The sequence below is a fragment of the Cottoperca gobio genome, chromosome 10, assembly GCF_900634415.1.
Source record: "Cottoperca gobio chromosome 10, fCotGob3.1, whole genome shotgun sequence".
NCBI classification, from domain to species: Eukaryota; Metazoa; Chordata; class Actinopteri; order Perciformes; family Bovichtidae; genus Cottoperca; species Cottoperca gobio.
This window is the reverse complement of record NC_041364.1, coordinates 18472328-18492234: the sequence shown is the minus strand read 5'-3', so window position 1 is coordinate 18492234 and position 19907 is coordinate 18472328. Positions and strand designations below refer to the sequence as shown.

The window sequence follows — 19907 nt, the reverse complement described above, 5'->3', positions numbered from 1 at the left end:
AGTCGCCCCGCTGATACAAAAACAAGCATACACACAAATAATACTTTCCCTGAGGTTTGTGATAGCTGTCACCATGTCTCTGGGCTTTTTCTATTTTGGTAGTGAAATCTGCAATAGGGCACACGTGCACATTCATCCTCATGTACGCTCTAACCCTGAAGGGGAACCCTAGACCCTTAAACTGACACCTGTCAGTCACTGCGGCAAGCTGTACTGACAGGAGCATAACGAGAGGCGGTGAGAGGCGCAGCATGAGGGAAGAGAAGACAGAAGAAGGAGCTTGAAAGATGAAGACGAAAGGCGGAAGAGGAGGGAGATGAAGAGGAGGAGGAGGAGGAGGAGAAGCAAGTGGAGGTGAGACTTCTGAAGCTCGTTAGAGACGCGGCGAGATGAGAGTGGTGCAACGTGCTGTTTGGTGTTTAAGCACGTTACCGTCTTTTTGATTTGTTAGCATGTGTTTATGATGTTGTTTCTCTGTCAATCTCTATTATTAGACCCTCAGATCCTCTACCTGCTGTTTTGACACTCCCGTTGCTCCTGTTTCACACTTCCGCACACACACACGTACAGGGTTTAGGCTTGCTCTCACACCCGTAGACAGACAAAGTAGCATATAGTAAAGACAATGACAGACTCAGTAACAAACACATGCACACGCTTGAAAATTCAGCAGCCGCACAGCTTGGGGCCAGTTAGGTCTGGTGGGAGTGAAATCTTTCCTCCGGGTGCTTTGAGGTATGACGTGCCTTCAGCTTCAGATGTTCTGTTTGCAGGAGTGAAGGGTGAAATCTGCTCATTCAGAGCAACTAAATAACTAACGAATTGACTTGATCAGACACACACACACACCTGGTGCTTTTATCCGGCTGCCGCGCTGCCTCTTATCTCTTCATGCTGGCAGAGACAGCAATGCAGACGCCTGATCTAAATCTCCGGTCTGTGAAAACGTGAGACGAGCCCAGAAGTGCGAGCCGGTGGTTCCCCTGAACGCTTCCATATAGAAGGGAAGCTTTTGAAGTCTTGCAATTCATTGAATTGACTTTGATTTGACACGTTCTGCACAATCATCAATATGAATGAACACGCAAGAGGATGTTCAGACCCCGTCGGAGCCCAGAAATATCCATGATGTAATATCATTAAATAAAGTTTTCTTTTGGAGAAAAAAAAATGTTTGATCTTCTCAACAATCAACACTCAGTGACATCACACTGCAGGCAAATGATAATCCCAATATAGCACAGGATTAAGAAGCTAATTTTACAAGGTCTGGAAATGCTGGCAACGGAGCGCTCAATGGCGTTCTGCTGGCCCTGAGACAGAGAGAGTGAGAGGCGCGTCTTCGGCTGATATCTGCGGTTTCAAGATTAGCTTGGTAATTAACCACAAAGCAATTATTGGGTGGTGGGATGAGAGGCGCATCTCGGGGAAGGTGTTTCTTGATGTGTTTAATAGGTGTTGAGTAGTTTGATCAGTCGACAGAAGTTGTTTCTGATTCGGAGGCCCACAGTCCAACAGAGGTTGATTCACAGCTGATATGTTTTTCTGCCGAGAATTCAATTAATTAGACTGTTGCTCTTCTTTCCATCCACTTTTCATTAACCTCCAATGACACCTCGGCTAAGCTCCCACGCAGGTTTGCCATGCCGTCAGGATTAACACGGAAATGGGAAAGTTGGCAGTAAACAAAGTTGCCAAAGGATGGAGATTCCCCCTGGGGACATTCAATCTCACACTCACGGGGAGATTCAGAGGCATCTTCTCTCTGACTGCGTCTCTTCTCTTGTGTTGGATCAGAAAAATAGCCACAACAATCCAAAAGATTTAGACTGACAGACCGGTTGTAAGATCCCAGCAGATAAATGGTAGAAGATGGTAAAGTTAGAGGGCATTGTGTAAGTGCTATTGATGAAAATAAGGATGGCTCTCTGGGGGGGGGGGGGGGGGGTCCATCTACTGTTCTTCAGATCAGAAACAGACTCAATCAATAAATCCAACTCACTCGCAATTCATATAATGACCGTCTGGTTTAGAGGTGGTCTAAGGATTTCAACAATATCGACAAACTTGAGTAAGATAGACATTCACGATCCCTTTAAAAATTTGATATCATTATCAATCCGACGCACCCTCCCTGATTTGTTGTCAAGTCTTCCTCCCTTCCTCCCTTTTTCTCAAATCAATGGGCCTGTATTTTGATATACACATCTCGACCACACTTTCAAGAGTCCTACCTGACTCGTCGTCAGACTTGTCATTCTCTGAGTCGGTGAGGGTGAGCGCAGAGTTCTCGCGACTGGACACTCCCGAGCTGCGGCGGGACTTAACCCGTCCTCGTCCGGCCCACAGCTGGATGGCTCGCTCTGGAGACAGCGGCCCCTCGGGGTCCGAGTCAGCATCAGAGCCGGCGCTGAGGGAGTACCCCCTCTGAAGGAGGCCCAGGTCGGGACAGTAGGGAACGGCAGCGGGGTGCGGAGGGGGAGTTGGCTCGCATACTCCCAGCTCAGCCAGGGTGAAGTTCCCCCCTGCGAGGGAGAAAGTGGAGTTACATATGGTGAGTGTGGGGAGTAATATAAGTAAAAGCAGTAAATGGAGACACACAAACAAACGCTCTCAGAAGCAAACACACACACACGCATATCTAGCAAACAAACCCACAATCACACGCAGAGAAGCACACTAATTATGAAACTACGGAGGCGGAGGCTGACAATTGGTCTTTGTTGTGGCAGGCAGGAGGGGGAGAGATGACGCAGCATGAATCAGGCGCAAACTACAAACTAGCTGCTGGAAGGAATATGTACTGGCCTGCAGGCCTGTTAAAGCTGGCTTAGAAGGCCTGCCTCCCTCGCTTTACTGCTCCGCATTGGCATTCATGAGGTGTTGATGTGAGATCAAAGAGCTGTTCACTTGAGGCCTCTCAGACTGTAGTGGAGCTGCTTCGCTGCCTTCTGGGTTTGATCATCTCACCACCTAGTTGCCATCGTACGCTGGACCCCAGGCTCACTGAATATACTGCAGTCTGCTGCAGTACCGGCCCTGCTGCCTAACACTCTCCCCCTCAAGACAAACCGACTTGTCACTTCCAAAACAAATATATAAAATTATCCAAATTAAAGCACATCAAAGGAGATCAATAAACAGTGCTGCAGCCCAATTAAATCCAAGCTGAGGAAAAAGCAATTAAGGAAAAAGGCATGCTCAACCAATTTATTCTCTATACTAATTAAAAGAGTATTGTGGATGCAATCGCTCACCATCAGCTGTTGGGGTAAAGGGATTGAGGGGCGGGGTGGGGGGGGAAACAGTTGTGATTCACTTCATTAGCAGTTTGTGAGAGGGGGGAAAAGAAGAGGCGAGTGAGGAGAGGATGGTATTGTGACGGCACACTGCGCTGGGAATCACACAGCTGTGTGACTGGGTTAACTGTGACTCATCAGGCGTACGGACGCAATCAGACAGAGAGGAATTAAACAGATGAAAATCGTCTGTTGGATCTTCACTGCTCCTCTTCACAGGCTCGCCGAAACTCGAGAGTTGTGCTGAAAGTAATGAGGAGAGGGAGGGCCTGAAAGGAAACTTAGCCCGGGGAAGTGGTGACAGGCTCTATACTTCTACTCAGACAAACAGATGGACTGGACTAGAGAGCGGAGGAAAGCCAATAACTCCACAGGTGGATTCAGCTTCTACAGGCTACAGCTCGCCACGCAACCAAACAGCTACGAAGGCACCCAAGCACCGCAAGACATCAGGGACATTACCATTCTTCTTCTTCTTCTTTGCTCCTTTGTCTTTTCCTCCCACTTATCATAAAGAATGACAAAAGGAAGCTCCTTTACTATACAGTACATGACACTAGGGACTTTTATAACGTGTTGGAAATTTACACCACAGCACTATATGGACAGGATCTAACTCTAGTAATGAACCCATACCTGAGATGAAGTATCGTAGGAGGACGGGAGAGAACTCCAGGAGGCCTGAGAGAGCAGAGCACATGGCTTCTTTAACATCAGTGAGCAAATCATCCTGTGAAAATGAACTGAACTGAATTTTTCGCTAGAAAAGAGTCTACTTCACAAATTAAGATTATGCTATATTCAGATCATCCCATTCAACTACAATGACAATAGTGGGGCTACAAACACATATTCTAGTCGAAACAAACACGACATCAATGTATGTGTGCGTGCGTGCGTGTGTGTGTGTGTGTGTGTGTGTGTGTGTGTGTGTGTGTGTGTGTGTGTTTCTGTGTGTGTGTGTGCTCCCCACGCATATCTTATGCTACATCCCACAGGCGACCACTCTGTACAATTAACATGCCATAACCAGTGATTACATATGCAAAATCCAATCAATCCTTATCACTATGAGCAGTAGACATAGCCCGATGCTGTAGCAATCTACATGTACTCAAAGAAAGATGGATTAGTGCGACGGGTTGAAGCAGACATGAAAATCTATCTCAGTTATTTCACAAATAGAAAACCAATCGCATGTTTGCTACATGATAGTATGAAAGATGCCGAGGTAAATGTGGCACTGCATTCTAATCAGATCAATGCCTTTGTCTTTGTACGGCACTGCTGCCATTCTTGAGCTTACAGTGCGAGTTAATGTGTGTTGAGCCTTGAGCAGCTTTCACAGCTGCTTCAGGCTGCGTGCATCTGCGTCTGTTCATTGTGTACTGTACATGCTGACATGTATGTTTGGCATGTACTAATAGAGTGAAAGAATGAATGTGAAAAAGGTTTAATTAATTCAAATAGGAATATGTGTATAGTCTGCATTAGACTGTGCTATAGAGCGGAAGCGGCATGATCTCAAATGCTTCCTGGAATACATTTCACTACTAGAGCGAATGGCAACAAAGGCAGTTGAATAGAGTGAAATGTGTGCAAGTATATGAGATCTAACAAAGAGAGAATATGGTGTATAGGCACTAAGTAACTACACAATAAAAATACAAGCTTCTTTTCCAGCCTGCAAGGAAACCGAATATGAGATGTACAAGATGTAACTCAATCTGTATATGCTCAATCAAATTCAAATGAAAACCGGGCTCTATTAAGTGAAATAGGAAGAGAAAGAAAAAGAGAAACAGAAGCAGAACTAATAAGTTAGTTAAAGCCACGTTTAGATGGACTACAGGCTGACGTGAAAAAACACAGGCACCTCACAAGTCCTTCAAATGAAGCAACAACATACGACTTTTGTCTGTGCCCTCTAACATGACACAGAGAAGCATCTCTTTCCATCCGTCATTTGTTTGCACCTTCTAAAACCGTTACAAATCAGTGCTGGATATAAATACATATCAACTTGTTTAGGCTTTGGGAAACATCTTTGTGTGGGTTAAAATTACTACTGTACATTGCTAAGGTTAGGAAAGACTAATCGTGGTTCATGGTTACAAAAATAAAACGATCAGAGACAATGTTAAGAAAAACAAAACACTTTGACTCTGCTTAGTTAATGGGAAAAAACAGCGGTCCTTTTGCTTACCTCCGGGACTTAGAGGAAAAGTCACAATTACAAATCCTTCTGCTATTTCAGCCCCTCGGACAGTGCAATGGATTTATCAATACACAGCACAATACACAGGTTACTGATATTTCAGTGGCATGGTCAGAGCCATAGATTCTAACTTGGTTAAAAGCTTTACAAAGGGCATGCCTTTTTGTCAAAAGAAATGCACGGTTGTTCGACAAATAAGTTGAACCCGGCTCAAATCTTGCTGCAATGGTGTTTTGTCTGATAAGCCTTTAAACTCATGGATCTCTTACTCCAACTTCCTGGATTGTATTTTATTCTCTCACCGGTACTCGGAGCAGCCAATGCAGCCCTTAGCATTTCTTAACGCAACAAACGACTTTCCACACCACAAATCTTACATAAAGACACTGATTTACAAAGACCGATCATTTGTTTGAAACATTGCATGGTTAAAGCTGCAGTTCCACTTGTTTCTTAGATCAGCAGGGACTTCAGTTTCGTGGTACTGCGATGCATCATCATTTGGAGTATTCACGCGCCGCACGTTGTGTCTCAGAAAATAAGTGACACTGGGGGAAAAGAAGCATCTCGTTGGAACTCGAATACAATAGTGTGAGTGGGATTGGCATTTGCAGTGATCCATTAAACCACATGTACTTCCCTTGATAAAACTCATTATGGATGTGTGGGAGCGAATGTTTGCAACGTTGCGGCGAGTGTACGAGCATGATGTTTGTGAGTAGACAGCTTTGTGGAATAGAGGGGCCTATCATTAAAAAATCATTTGTGCTTGTTAGCAGTTTGACAGGCAAAGTATAGGCAGCAGGACTCTGCATTATGCTGGTTGACTTTCCCTCACCCCGCCATGTAATTCTGTATAGGATATAAAACAGGCAGAACGTGTGGGCTTCAACGCCTGCAATTACGTTGCATTTTCCAGATCCAATAGTTTACACTGCAGGCCACCCTTGGACATACCATTTTGAACTTTTGAGCGAGCGGATGTTCGACACAATTTCTGATTTGCCCTAAAGTGCTGAACTAGTGAACTGATTTGTTCCTGGGTGAAGGACGCATCAAAATCAGGAAGGAAATGCAACTGTGCACGGCAGGCTCCCCAGCAATCCCCTGAAAAGGCTGAAATTACTGTTAATAACAGTAAAAGCCTTATTTTCTTTGTCACAGCTAAGAACATGCTAAAATGTCTGGCTAATAGCAGTCAAAATGTGTCATTTCTTTAATATTTTCCATTTTCATTTGCATCCAATTCAGAACTCATCTGCACTGCACTTTAGTATCCCTGGGAAAAAAATGAATTTGTCTTTTGTGTTTTCTTTTGTGTGAATTACCAAGCAATAAAATATACATATATATTCCTTCCTAATAACAGACAGCCTAAGTGAAGACATTTTTTAACACAAGCAGAAGAAAAAAAGAGACAGTGGAGTTGAGGGAAATGATGGAAATGACAAAATAGAGACAGTAAATAGTTGCAACCCAACCATAGAAATAGAATGGGAACGAACATTGACATGTTTGCCGTGGTCATTTGACTAGTTCAAAAGAAAATGGCGATTGTTGCTACTAGCAATGGTGACAACACATGTCAGTGGTGGCGTGAATTGCATTCTCCTTTTGTCTGTCTCTTGTTGATGCTCATCATGTAGCCTGGGTTGGGCCTATGATCGCATCTGTAATTAACAACATCTGTGTGTCCTGGTGTTACTGTGCCAATGATCAAAACTCAAGTGAAATGTCACCGACATCTCCACTGCTCCGTTACTGCACAATGGACTGCTTTTATATAGCTCTTTTTCCAATCACTCAAAGCGCTTTACAACACATGTCATTCACACACATTCAGATGCTACCATACAAGGTGCACATCAGTACCTCGTCAGTAGTGATAACCATTCACAGAGTCACACAACGTTGGGTTCAGTATCTTGCCCAACAACACTTCGACATGCTGACTGTAGGGGCTGGGGACCGAACCACCAACCTTCCAACCGGTGGATGACCACTCTACTAACTTGGTTTATATGGAAGTTGGCCCACTTTGCGATGGCAACGTTACTCATAAAAATGGCTGCCGCTTTGTTATGTTGATTTGAATGGTAATGTCCATCCTACTCAGGTTCTATTTCTATGAACCCGACTTTTAGGGATCTCCTCGGATCAAATCCCAACTGTTGCTCTCTGGACTCTCCGATAATCTGTAATGCTGTCTCTCCTCCCAGTCACTCAGCATAAAACAAAAATGCATTTTTAAAAGCATAATTGAGCTGCTCAGTGTGTTAGCAAAGACAATGATATAAAATGAGAGCAGGATTGTGAAACTGAAGACAAATTGGGGATTACTACTGTTTTTCCTATTAGTTACACTAAATGCTCAGTGTCGACCTCACAATTACACAAACTCTTTGCACAGCTTCACACACCGGCAAAATAGAACAGAATCTCAAATCCAAAACCAAAATACTTAAATTTGTACCACTCTTTACTTTAATTCTTATTATTTTTTTATGTATTTTATTCAAATTGATCTTTAGTTGTTTTCGTACCTCATTACCACTGTGCTACTGTTACATGTGAATTTCCCCCAGAGGATCCAAAAAGTCTTATCTTGCTGGAATACAACAATTAACTTACATATTACATTTATAGGACATCTACTGACGGTACAGATATAGATGAATAATAGCAATACACACACACACACACACACACACACACACACACACACACACACACACACACACACGGCCACTATTCATCCTCTATCAGCCACTATCTCTGCCCATGTTTATGTAAATCACCTCTTTCAAAGTGTTTCCCTCTTTGTATAGATAGTAATGATATTAGAAAAGAAAAAAGATAAAAAGGAGTATGTAAACACATGCCAAATGGGCCGCAGATACAGTCCGGGGACAATTGCTACAGTGTGAGTGAGAACATTTGTGAATTCATGAATTTTGAAAGACAGTGGTCATTCAATTCATTTTGTGTCAAAGCAATGGAAAACGATCCACGGTTTAGTTTGCACAGGCTGCGGCTGTGCTACGCTGTGTGATAAGAAGAGAAATGTACTTCCTCTGAAGTTGATAAAAGGGAAAAAAATAGAGAGTAAAATAGAATGTGAGGCTTGCCGATGATGAAAAAGGGGATCATAAGATGGTAGTTAAGAATGATGAAATCCTTGGTCATGGTAAACAGTTTTTTTTGCACGGGGGGAGTGACGGAGAGGAAAGTCTGAGACAGAGCGCAGACAAACAGAGGAGTTGTGTGTATATCTAAATGACAAGCCAACATAGTGGATGTTATAAAAGCATGAAAGCAGACAGACCGACATGAAGACTTGAATACATTTTGTACAAAGGTCAAGATTCAAGGTCACTGCAGTCTGTAAGAGTGAGGATGGAGTTTGTTTGTTTTTAAGTTCAGCTGTAATGATCACACTCACTATTATTACTTTCACATACACTCTCACACACACACACACACACACACACACACACACACACACACACACACACACACACACACACACACACACATACACACAGACACACACCCTGCAGCAGCGGAGAATACTAATAAACAGCTTCACAACTTAGGGTTTCCATGGTGATGAGGTGATAAAGTGTATAAAATAAAACACATTTTGCACGGTGCACACATCAGACGTGAGGTTGTTAATGAGCAAAACTTCTACAAATGTTGATATTGAGAGCCCCATCTGTCACAGTTTGTTTTAACACACAACATGATTCATTCTCATCTATAAGTGAATCTCTTTCAATTGCAAGTGGAAAATACCAGCATGTCATTGTACCTATGCTCTTATTAGAGGTGTTCTGCAGCTCACGATTTACGTACAGTGCTAACATTCAGGGCAGGACTTGTAGGATACACAACTTTACTGTTTTGGTCCAATCTCACCACTCTTATCAACCTCAATTCTAGACAGAAAATGCAGCTGTTTTCAGAAAAAAATCTCAAATAAACCCACTGTATACTGCCCGCCCCGCACGAAACAGCAGACAGACAAAGTTAGCAACTAGCTGTTGAACATAGGGGAGCATTCAGCAGCTGAAGAAACAGATATTCCATTAAGGAGCTGGTGAAGACCAAAACAAAGCTAAAGGTGACAAGAAACATGAATACAAGTGAATGCTAATGTTGGTAATGTATCTGATGCATGTGCACCGTCATCATAACATAACTTAACAAGGGGATAAAATGTCAATGTTGTATTTACAGCTTGTTCTGCTTCCTTCTGTATAGTTAATTTCCTATCACCACAATCTTTCCATAACCTCAACAACAACACATATGCCATGCGCAGACAGTTTACAAAATCTTTGGCATTGGCCCATTTAAAAGGTTGTCATTGAACATACAACCTGGGATTTTGTAGAATTCTCAATATCAATAGCTAATAGGCTCCAATCAAAAAGTGATTGGGCCTCTTAGCTATTAGGAAACAACAACAACAATCCCAATAATAATACTGATAAGAGGATTTGCGGTTTTTTTCTGGAACCCACTTCTGCTCTCTAAGCAACCTGTAACCTCTTATTTGGAGTATTAAAGGGTTTTAGGGTATTACTGTAGAAATATTTATCTTATCTCAGTCATCCCTCTCATGACCATCATATAAACTGCCTCATCCCTCAAAAAGAAGATTATTCTTATTTGCCGGGTTTAAAAAACAAAGTGCTTTCCAACAGACAACACTGTCAAGATTTAAATACTTTATCTTGACATCTGGAAACTAAACATGTGCATTTTGCTCTAATAAGTAAACAAAGCATTACCACACACACACCCACACACACACTCTATCAGTTCAAACACAGTCATTTATCTTAATTGGCATGTCAGGAATTGGTTGATCAAATTTCCAGGTGGATGTTCATTTATTTAGTGTCTCATTAAACGGTGCTTTTATGTCTTCTTTTGAACTTGTGTTGTTTCCCATAGTGCTCCTTGCTTTACACAGTTATTAAGTGGCAGTAGCAGAGATATGTTACCTTCCCTGTTGGACTGACATGTCGTGACATGATGACAGGGAACGCTGACATTCAGCCTTGAAGGTCTTGGTGTTGATTATCAAAAATCCATTTCCATCACGTGCATACACACATTCATATCCCAATGCATCCACCATTAGCGGCGCAGTAACGGCCTAACATATTTGCCTAAATAGGAGAGTCATGGCCATACACTTCCCACACCCCCCAGATGACATCCGTTCTCTCGGCTCCCGCCTGAGCCACAGGGGCCCTTGCACCTCCTAATGAGGAGACCAAAATAGGTGTGACAAATGTCATCCATCCCTGGGCTAGTTCTACTCCTACCCAGAGGACAGCAGTCCGGGTTGGACAGGACATGACAGGACATGACACAACACACGATGCACTCTGGAGGAGGTCTTGTCACTGAGAGGTGTAGCGCTGAATAGGAGGCCAAGGTTTATCAGCCAGGGAGACATGCCTGTTTCTTATAAAACTGAAATACCTCACATCCTTTCACTTTCACTTTTGAAATTAAAGGCGTTTCAGCAATTCTGATAACGTAAAATGGCATATATTTCATACACTTCAAGACTAGAATAACCATGCAGTGCAAAGTAAAGTAAGAACAATAGGTGAGCTGCAGTGTATATGGTTATTTGCAGTATATACTCAGAAATACTAACATATATGAATATGTATATCATTGGAAATGAGGCGATGTTGAACAGTCTGAAACAATACGTTCTTATACGACCTTAAATACCAAAGGAAATTAGATATGTGATGCTTATTGTAGGATTCTCAAAGTGTTCTCTCCGCCTGTATGTAGATTAAGGGGTTATCAAAGCATGTCTTCAAAGTCATGTGTGTACAAATTGTTTGTTTTCCTGTGTGCTCCTTTTAGCTAGTCTTCCTCTCGTGTTGCTTTTTGTAGCCCATTAATGTAAAAGCCCACTTTCTTCAAGACTGGAACATTTCTGACTTTGGCTACTCCTATTGGTTGCATCGAAAAAGACACTGAAAAGAACCGCGCTTGATTTGACCGGGGGACAACAAGTACAAGTGTTCCCTGGTTTTGTTCTACTAACAAAATCTTGTCTTCTAAAAAAAGAAATATATATATGCTATGCTTCATAAGCAAGCAGGGGTCTTCAACATTTTTTAGGCCAAGGTCCCCCAAACTGGTGTAGCATGGAGCATGGATGCTGTCAAAGTTCTGTGGGAGGAGGGGGTGGGAAGGATGTGAATGTGCAAAGAAAGAAATACAAATATAAAATATTTTATACTGCTTTATCTACAAACAATTTAGCGATCCCCCTTCAGACCCCCTGTTGAATACCTATGCTTTAAAGAATGGACACATACCAATACTGACTATGTGGCTGGCAACATAGGACACATCAAGATGCTGGTCAACAAGTGAACCACCAATCTAACGCACTGTGCAAGGTATACAGTATCACACTGAGTTTAGAAGTTTTACGTTTTTCAAAACGGATTTCCTTTTACCATATTATCTTGTAGCCAGAGGTAAGTGGAAACGCTATAAACTAGCCACATTCGTAACCTCAGCACGTACATGATTTGGTCACATAGCACTCCATAAGCAACCTTATCTAACAGCGGGTCTTTTGGAAAAAAACCAAGGTTGAAATCTAACCAGCTAGCTAATAGCTAGCTAATAGCTAGCTAATACTAATAGCTAGCACAGCGACGAAGAAGAGCATAGGTGGTGCAGTACAGCCCGTAGAAATCCACATTTTATCATTCCAGGCAGACAAAATACAATATTTGCTGGTTGGATAAAAATAAGTTTTGATAATATCTATATCACGATTTGTCATTCGTCTTCATCTGCTTGGTAATCCTATAGTGATTGAAGTATTTACACATGCAGCAACATCAGCTGGAAAGCAATTTGTTTGCATTTTTGTCACTAAAGTATGGACAAAACCAGCATCTAAACATACATGCGTGTAAGAAATGTGCCATACATCCGCTCACAGAAACACGCAGACACACATTTAAATGATGTGGCTGGGGAGCATGTTTAATTACAGCCTAGGAAGCAAGTGACTCGGCTGAGAAAGAAAAAAAAACACTTGATAACACTGACATTTACAATCTGCCTCATTTATCAAAAGCTGCCAAAGCAGAGTCAAAGAGGGTCATTACATTGTAAACATAGATTAACTCAACTCTCACAAAACCCACACCCATGATTTTTATTCTAAGAAAATTGCAGATGTCAGCATGCATTTCCCTGGACTCTGTCAATTAATTGTCTTGTTTGTTAGCCGATATTTGTGTGTGTGTGGGGCTATAGCCAGCATCGGTGCTAAATAGCTGGCACCTTCGCCCTGCATTTCCCCGGCCTCTTTCTATTATTTGTCTCATTTGTTACCCAGTGTTTGCATGTGTGTGCATGCACTTGTGCCAGCATCAGTGTTAATAGCTACACTTTCATAGAATAGACAGGATTTGACAAACTTAGCTGAGGTGTACTCTGGTTAGTGTGGATAATGTTATAAAGTGAATCCCAAGGGCACTTCAGTTTCTGACAGACCTTTACTTAGTGCCAGCTATTCTGCTTAGTCCCAAAACAACTATTAATCACTCCTGCTCATGCACAAGCACACACAGTTTATACGGACACTTCCGTGATGCGGGTAAAAGAGCTAAAGTGAGTCTGTAAACTAGGCCCTTTTGACATGTACAGTAGCCTGAGTGTGTGTCTACAAGTGCCAAATGCTTAACCAGATGTTACTTGGAGTTAAGTCCCCCTTTAAACACCTCCCTGCATGCAAAGGGGCCACACATACAAACCCACAAGAGCAGTTTTCTGTCTATAAAAGAGTCAGTGTGGAGATGGGGTGAGTGGGAGTGCGTTGAGGTTTGGAGGAGTGGAGTGGAGTCGGCCCCAGGATATTCTTCAGTGACTCTTCTGCTCTGTTGCTGCAGCTACGGGACGCTTTTGAGTGTCAGCAGCTGGCAGAGGCACAGAATGCCAGGGAGAAGACAAAGATGAAGAGGGATCGGAGGAAGAGGGGAGGGATTGCATTTAAGCTCACCATTTATTTTTAATGGCATGCAGCTGCTTTGTTCTCGCTTTGATCATTCGCAGTCCAGGTTGACTCAGCTGTAACCCGATGGAATGCATGGACACACACATACTGCATTGCAGACCATGTCACTGTCTGTGGAGCGCTGCAGACACACTTGTGGTTCTCCAGACGCACGGTGTCACCAGCGGCTGCAAGCAATGGGCTTCACCAGGAGGCGTAACACGAGGTTCACACTTTCCCCCTAATTCACCCATTGACCGTTGTGCAGGGGTGAAGCGACAAGGACAAAACACCCTCGCTGGCGTCCCCCCCGACGAACACAGCCAGCTGTTATCATTGGACTACTCTACACCTACCAGGGATCAATTTCTTTTGTTTTCTGGTATTTATGATTAAATATGCAAATGGAGAATTATCTTATTAAATATGTTCTCAATTGCATACATTTCCGGAACAGAAATCTGAACATTGGACAAAACCAGGTTAAAAATTCTAGTTTCATTTTGGTGACATATCACATTATACAATGTGTTTTGGAAAATTCCATACATTTTAGAGGACACGACAGGACAATAAGGTAACCTTTCTTTATTACTAATATGCATCACCATGAAAGTTCCCCAGTTGATTACTTACATTAAAACAATTCTCTTTTGTATTTCAAGTTTTCTGAAATGTTAATGTTAATTAAATATGCAAATGAGGCATTATCTAATGCATTTGTTGAATTTAGGAGAAATCTAGCAATGCAAATTCTCAAAATTGTGCATTGTCTAGAGGTTTTTGCCTGTAGTCTCTCGCCTTAATGTAATTAAGTCTGCAAAGGTAGTTTGCAGTCAACCCGCCCTTCTTGCTAAGAAGTGATTGGAAGTGATCAAGGACTTGAAAAATCACATTTATATCCTTGTAATGCAGGTTCCTCTCATCCCGTCATGGAGGATTCTGCAAACACGTCACAGAGGAAGCGCCTCTCTCTAGAGGGTTAGAGAAGAGGGCACATCTTGAGAGGCTGCTGCTGCTGTTCTAGCAAATACTTGGAAGTCGTCTCTCCTCAAAGAAAGTAGAGGACATAGGAGGCAAATGGTGTTTGGTAACCCTAACCCACCCAGCAACACATTTTCCTTAACCATTCGTTCTTGAATAGAGGCAATGGAGGCAATCATGCCAGTGTGAGTTTGGCAGAATTTTTGGACAAAGCAATCATTGGCTACTGTAGTAATTTGTCATATCAAAGTCAATGGAGAATAGGGAATGCAGAATAAGGTTAATTCTGCCATTGTACAGTATGTTTGCCGTTGGCTCGTATGGGATTGAATAGGCTTATTCTGATTATATTAGCACATATGTGCACATCTCAGTGCATCTGAGAGGATGAAAGGCCTGTGTGAAATCAAAAACAAAAACAAGAGAGAGAGAGAGAGAGAGAGAGAGAGAGAGAGAGAGAGAGAGAGAGAGAGAGAGAGAGAGAGAGAGAGAGAGACAGAATAAGTAGGGACAGTAGATGAGGTTGAGTGTTGTCCAGGCAGTAAGGCAAGCAGGTGGTGTGTGGTGGATTCTCTGTGTGGTTTGCATCCCTGGGGGCCAAGCAGCAGAGGAGAATGCAGAGGGGCTCATTTAGAGCCTTCTAAAAGGAAAGGCCAAAGCTTCTAGAGACTGCAGTGGCTGCGATAATGCCTGCCGTCTGGAGGTGGACCTGCGGAGATGACACACCCCTGGAATAGGCTGAATAGGAGCCGCAGAGAAGGATTGGGAGAAAGGCAAAGGAATGCACAGTGTGGGTTTAAAGTTTAAAATTTGAGAAAAACAAAGAGCCTGCAGTAGGAGACGAGAGCTGCTGTAGTGTGCTTCTATGCACCACTCAGACTGGCATATTAAGAGTTTACAGATTTGTATTTGAGTCGCAGGTACGTGCATATTCAGCCCAAACAAACCCACTGAAAAAACATGACAGGAAACTGACACTTTTATATGTAAAATGAAGCGAACATTCAGTCAAAGCTTTCTCAGATACTATTTATATATGAATGAGGCTTGTACCAGTATTTTGGATCACTGATCAAATATGTTGCTTTGTGGTGTGAAATAGTGCACACTTGTAATGAGCTTTCCAGGCTGCTGCATGCCATGGTGAAGAAAGACAGTGTTATTTGGCTGTGCTTATCCAAGCAGACTAGGTAATAAGTGTGTAATGCTGAAACAGTGGGGTTGAGATCCAAGGAAAGCGGGGGGTCTGTTGGAATACACAAGCAAACCCGCTTTATCAAAATCGGCAAGGAGCCGTATGGGACAGCTAGTGTTCAAACACTGAGAATAAACTGAAAAGAAAAAGGATTTACTCGAAATTAGAATGTTGTGTTCAGAAATGTGAAATACAGCCTGCCATCGTTGTATGATTTGAAATAGGGATTTCAACATTGATCCAACAACACTTTCTTATGAACTCAAAATTGTTTTTAAAGGAATACAAATGACACACATATATATATATATATATATATATATATATATATATATACTGTATATTTTTTATTTCATCCTTAATTTAGCCAGGAAGGTCCCATCGAGATACAAGAAATCAAAATAAATTACTCACCATGTGTTACCTTGAATTTATGAAATAAAACGCATTTTTCTCGCATGCCTCCACGGTGAAGGAAGAATCAAAAAAGGTAGAAAAGTCTTGATGAATTGAAGTAAATGGGGGCACGCAAAACATCCCATCAAGGATCTTCTATTTCTTTTGTTCACCACGAAATAACATTTTCTTTACAAGAATTCAAGGTTACAAGGGGTGAGTAATAGATTTTCAAATGGCCATTTTGTGGGTGAAGTATTCCATTAAGTTTGATTCATTCATTCAGCCTGACATTGTATTAATGTTAGCCGATTACTTGTTGAGCTATATCAGTAGCGAGCGATGTATCTGTTCTGCCGTCATCTTTGCATTGCTTTGTGGTATACATTGTTTTATCATTGCAAGGTGAAGATAACTTAATTTTTATTGTTGAACAAATCTGAGTTTTGGATGGTGACCTAGAGGTGTAGAACACGTCTTCATCAATTAACATCCGGGAAGACATTCGAGAACTTTAACCCTACACGGCACATAAATCGGAGGTAGTGTCGTGACAGTAATCTGTCTCTCGTGCATTAAAGAAATATAGTACAGAAACAGTCTGAAACTTTTGTTGTAAAAAGTTGTTGGAGCAGGACGAAGGTGTCGGATGTAGGAGGAATACATTATCAGCATGTAGACTTGAGGCGGGCGTAAATAAAGGTCAATGAACATCATCTCCTCCTCACCTCTTTTTAAAGCAGCAAACAGTTTCCTAATGGACTGGCAGGTAAGTCCGGAGAAAATATTTCATGCCCGAGAGGCACAGAGTAGCAAAACACAAATATACAGAATCCCAAAAAGCGCTCCAAACACACGCTCCAAATATGGTTCCAAAGGGAGATGATGCTCCTTTTTAAGTTGAATTTTTACGCTTCAGGAAACACTGAAATTCCAGTGAAGCTTTTCATGCATAATGATGTGCAGTAAATAAGATGATATCTTTGGAGTAAGACTAGAACTACAGTACGCTGCAGCAGAACTGTTGTGCACATCTAAAAATATAGTGAGAAAAGCAACAATTTGGATAGCGAAATATATAATATCATAAACCTGAAAATGAGTTTTATAATTAAAGAAAAGTGTTTCTTTTCTTAGAGTGTTATCCAAGAATCACATCTCAAAAGCTTTGATTTGGCTCAGGGCACATCGTGAGGACATCTGCTGCTATACTCTTAATAATTTGCATTGCATAACAAATGATCTTTCACAATTACCAAAACAGATGGAAGAAATTGACTTGCAAAAATGTACATTGTGCCTGCATTTGTGCCTGAGCAGTGTTTGCATGTGAAGCACAATGAAGAAACAGGGGAAATCATCAAGATGAACGTCACTGGAGTATGAACCTTTCTGCAGTTTAGTCAATAAGTAACTGAGAATTCAACTCTGCAACAGTTTGTGTAAGTGCACATGCTCACTAGGTGTTCGAGTCCCACCTGTGTATGAGTCACTCCCTTTGGTCTCAACCACATCGGTCTAACGACAACCATGAGGGCACGTCGATATGCATTAACACACCACAGACCTGTAAATTGGTTGTGCTAAACATAACCACTAAAGCAAAATGACATTCTGAGAATAGCTTCGGATGACCTCAGAACATTTCAACGAGAAGCAGAAATGCCACGCTTACCTAACCAAAAGAACAACATCATTATCATTTAATCAAAGTTAATCATATTTTCTAGTGCGGCCCCATCAGCGCATGAATAACTTATATCACAGGTCAGTTCTGATATCAAACGTCCTGGGTATTCAATCAAACAACAAGGACATGGTCAAAACTCAGTCTCCCATATGTCAAATGTTTGAAAAACAACTTTCTGTCTTCTCTAACCATCTTGACAGCAAACTACAAGCTGTTCAAACAAATAACACATTGTTTCAATCCCTCACTCTCTCAAGTACTAGTTACAAAAATATCTGGTTGAAAGATGAAGAAAAGTCGATTCATCTGCTGCTTCTCTCCCTCTGTCTTTCTCACTCTAACTCCTTCTCTTTCTCCTCCTCCCGTTGTGTCACAGTCCATATGGTGCTGCAACACTGTTGGTCTCCTGTGGCCACACTTCCCACGATGCATCTGTGGCTCTGGGCTTTCCGAGGGAGCTGATAGGCTGGGATGACTGTGGTATTGACCAGCTATCGCCTGGTGTGAGGTCAGCTCAGTGCAGCAGCGGAGTGTGTCCGGACGGCACACACCACTGACTTCCAGTCTACTGTGCGTTCCGCCAATCAATCCTCCATTTTCTATCACTATTATTGACTCCACAGAGAAAAATAAGCTCTTCTGTCTGCCATTAAACATTTTCTTCTTAAACACCTGTCAGATTGATTAATTTCTTTCACTATTTTAAGCGTCAGACATGAAACCTTGACAGTAGGTCTATATACCTTTTAAGGTATAATGAAGATGAGAACCCTCCAACATACATTTATTTCTTTTTGATGGTCACTTTACTGTTATTCCTCTGCCTTCTGTGTTAATGTGTTGTATGGCCCTGAGCCCTCTTCCTCTCTTCCTTCTGTGTCCATGCAGAGAAAACAGAGCTTAGCACAGATCAATCCCATTGAGTTTGACTCCTTTCACTAGCCAGGGATCAATACAGCCTGTTTCATGTCCCTCTGCAAAATACACACGTATGCACACACACACACACACACACAGTTTAAAGACATGCCTATGAGGCCCACCCCTTTAGAGATGACCTATCGTCCTATCGGCAAACTTGCTACCCAGGGGATACAGAAGTTCATTATGACAGTGCCAAAGGTCCGCTCTGGTCCTCTGCTGCAAAGTGCAGCATTTACACCATCTGATTACATTAAAAGCTTGCCACCAAGTCTCTAAAAATGTACAGTGTGCAGCCGGAAAACCATTATATGTGCAACAATGTGACTGTGGAATGTGTGATCGCAGATGTTTAAGAATCACATAACAGGATTGGAAGGGCTCTAAAAGTGTTAAGCTATGCTTGGCTCATCCATACATGCTAGACAGGAAAATGACTTGACTACTGGAGCTGCACTGAGAGCAGAGAATTGGTAAAGGAAATTGCCTGAGTTTCTAGTTTTGCGTTTTAGCTGCAATTTTAGCCTTCACTAACTGTTATATCTAGAATTTGATTTATAATCCTGGAACCGTATGATATTTCATAAAGTGCAAACAAATATCTTCAACGCTTAACAATAAAATGCCTTTTTGTGCAAATAACTTTTTGGGAAAAATGTTTATTTGATTTCTTAGCGAGAGGGAGATGAAAAGATGAATCCCATGCTTGTGTCTGTAAGATAAATATGATGCTAATGATGGTAACCTGTTAGCTTAGCTTAGCACAAAGATGGGAAGCAGGGGGGAAAAGCTAGCCTGGCACTGTAGAAAGTTTAAAAGTTCCTACAAGCACCTCTATTGCTCTTTAATTAACACGTTATATTGCTTTTGTTTGATTCATACACAAAGTGTACAAACAACACATTGTTGCACAGAACACGCCCTAAATTCCACTTTTTTACCCCCTTCTCGAAGGAGCAAGGCTAGGTGTTTCTCTCTTTATGCTAAGCTAAGCTAACCAGCTGCCGGATCTAGCTTTATAGTTATGGTACAGACATGAGCGATGTACCAATTCTCTAATCGCAATCTTGGCAGGAAAAAAAACTAAGCATATTTTCCAAAATGTTTTTCAAATTCCTTTAATCATGTAATGTCCCCAG

General features: G+C 41.9%; 1 protein-coding gene across 1 annotated transcript in view; it reads right to left on the bottom strand.

The window, feature by feature from the left end:
• Window positions 1-19907, bottom strand: part of tenm2a (teneurin transmembrane protein 2a) — a 160163-nt gene that overhangs the window by 139956 nt on the left and 300 nt on the right. The window contains 1 exon segment of the mRNA XM_029440926.1: window positions 2235-2525. Within this exon segment, the coding sequence (XP_029296786.1) occupies window positions 2235-2525 (291 nt within the window).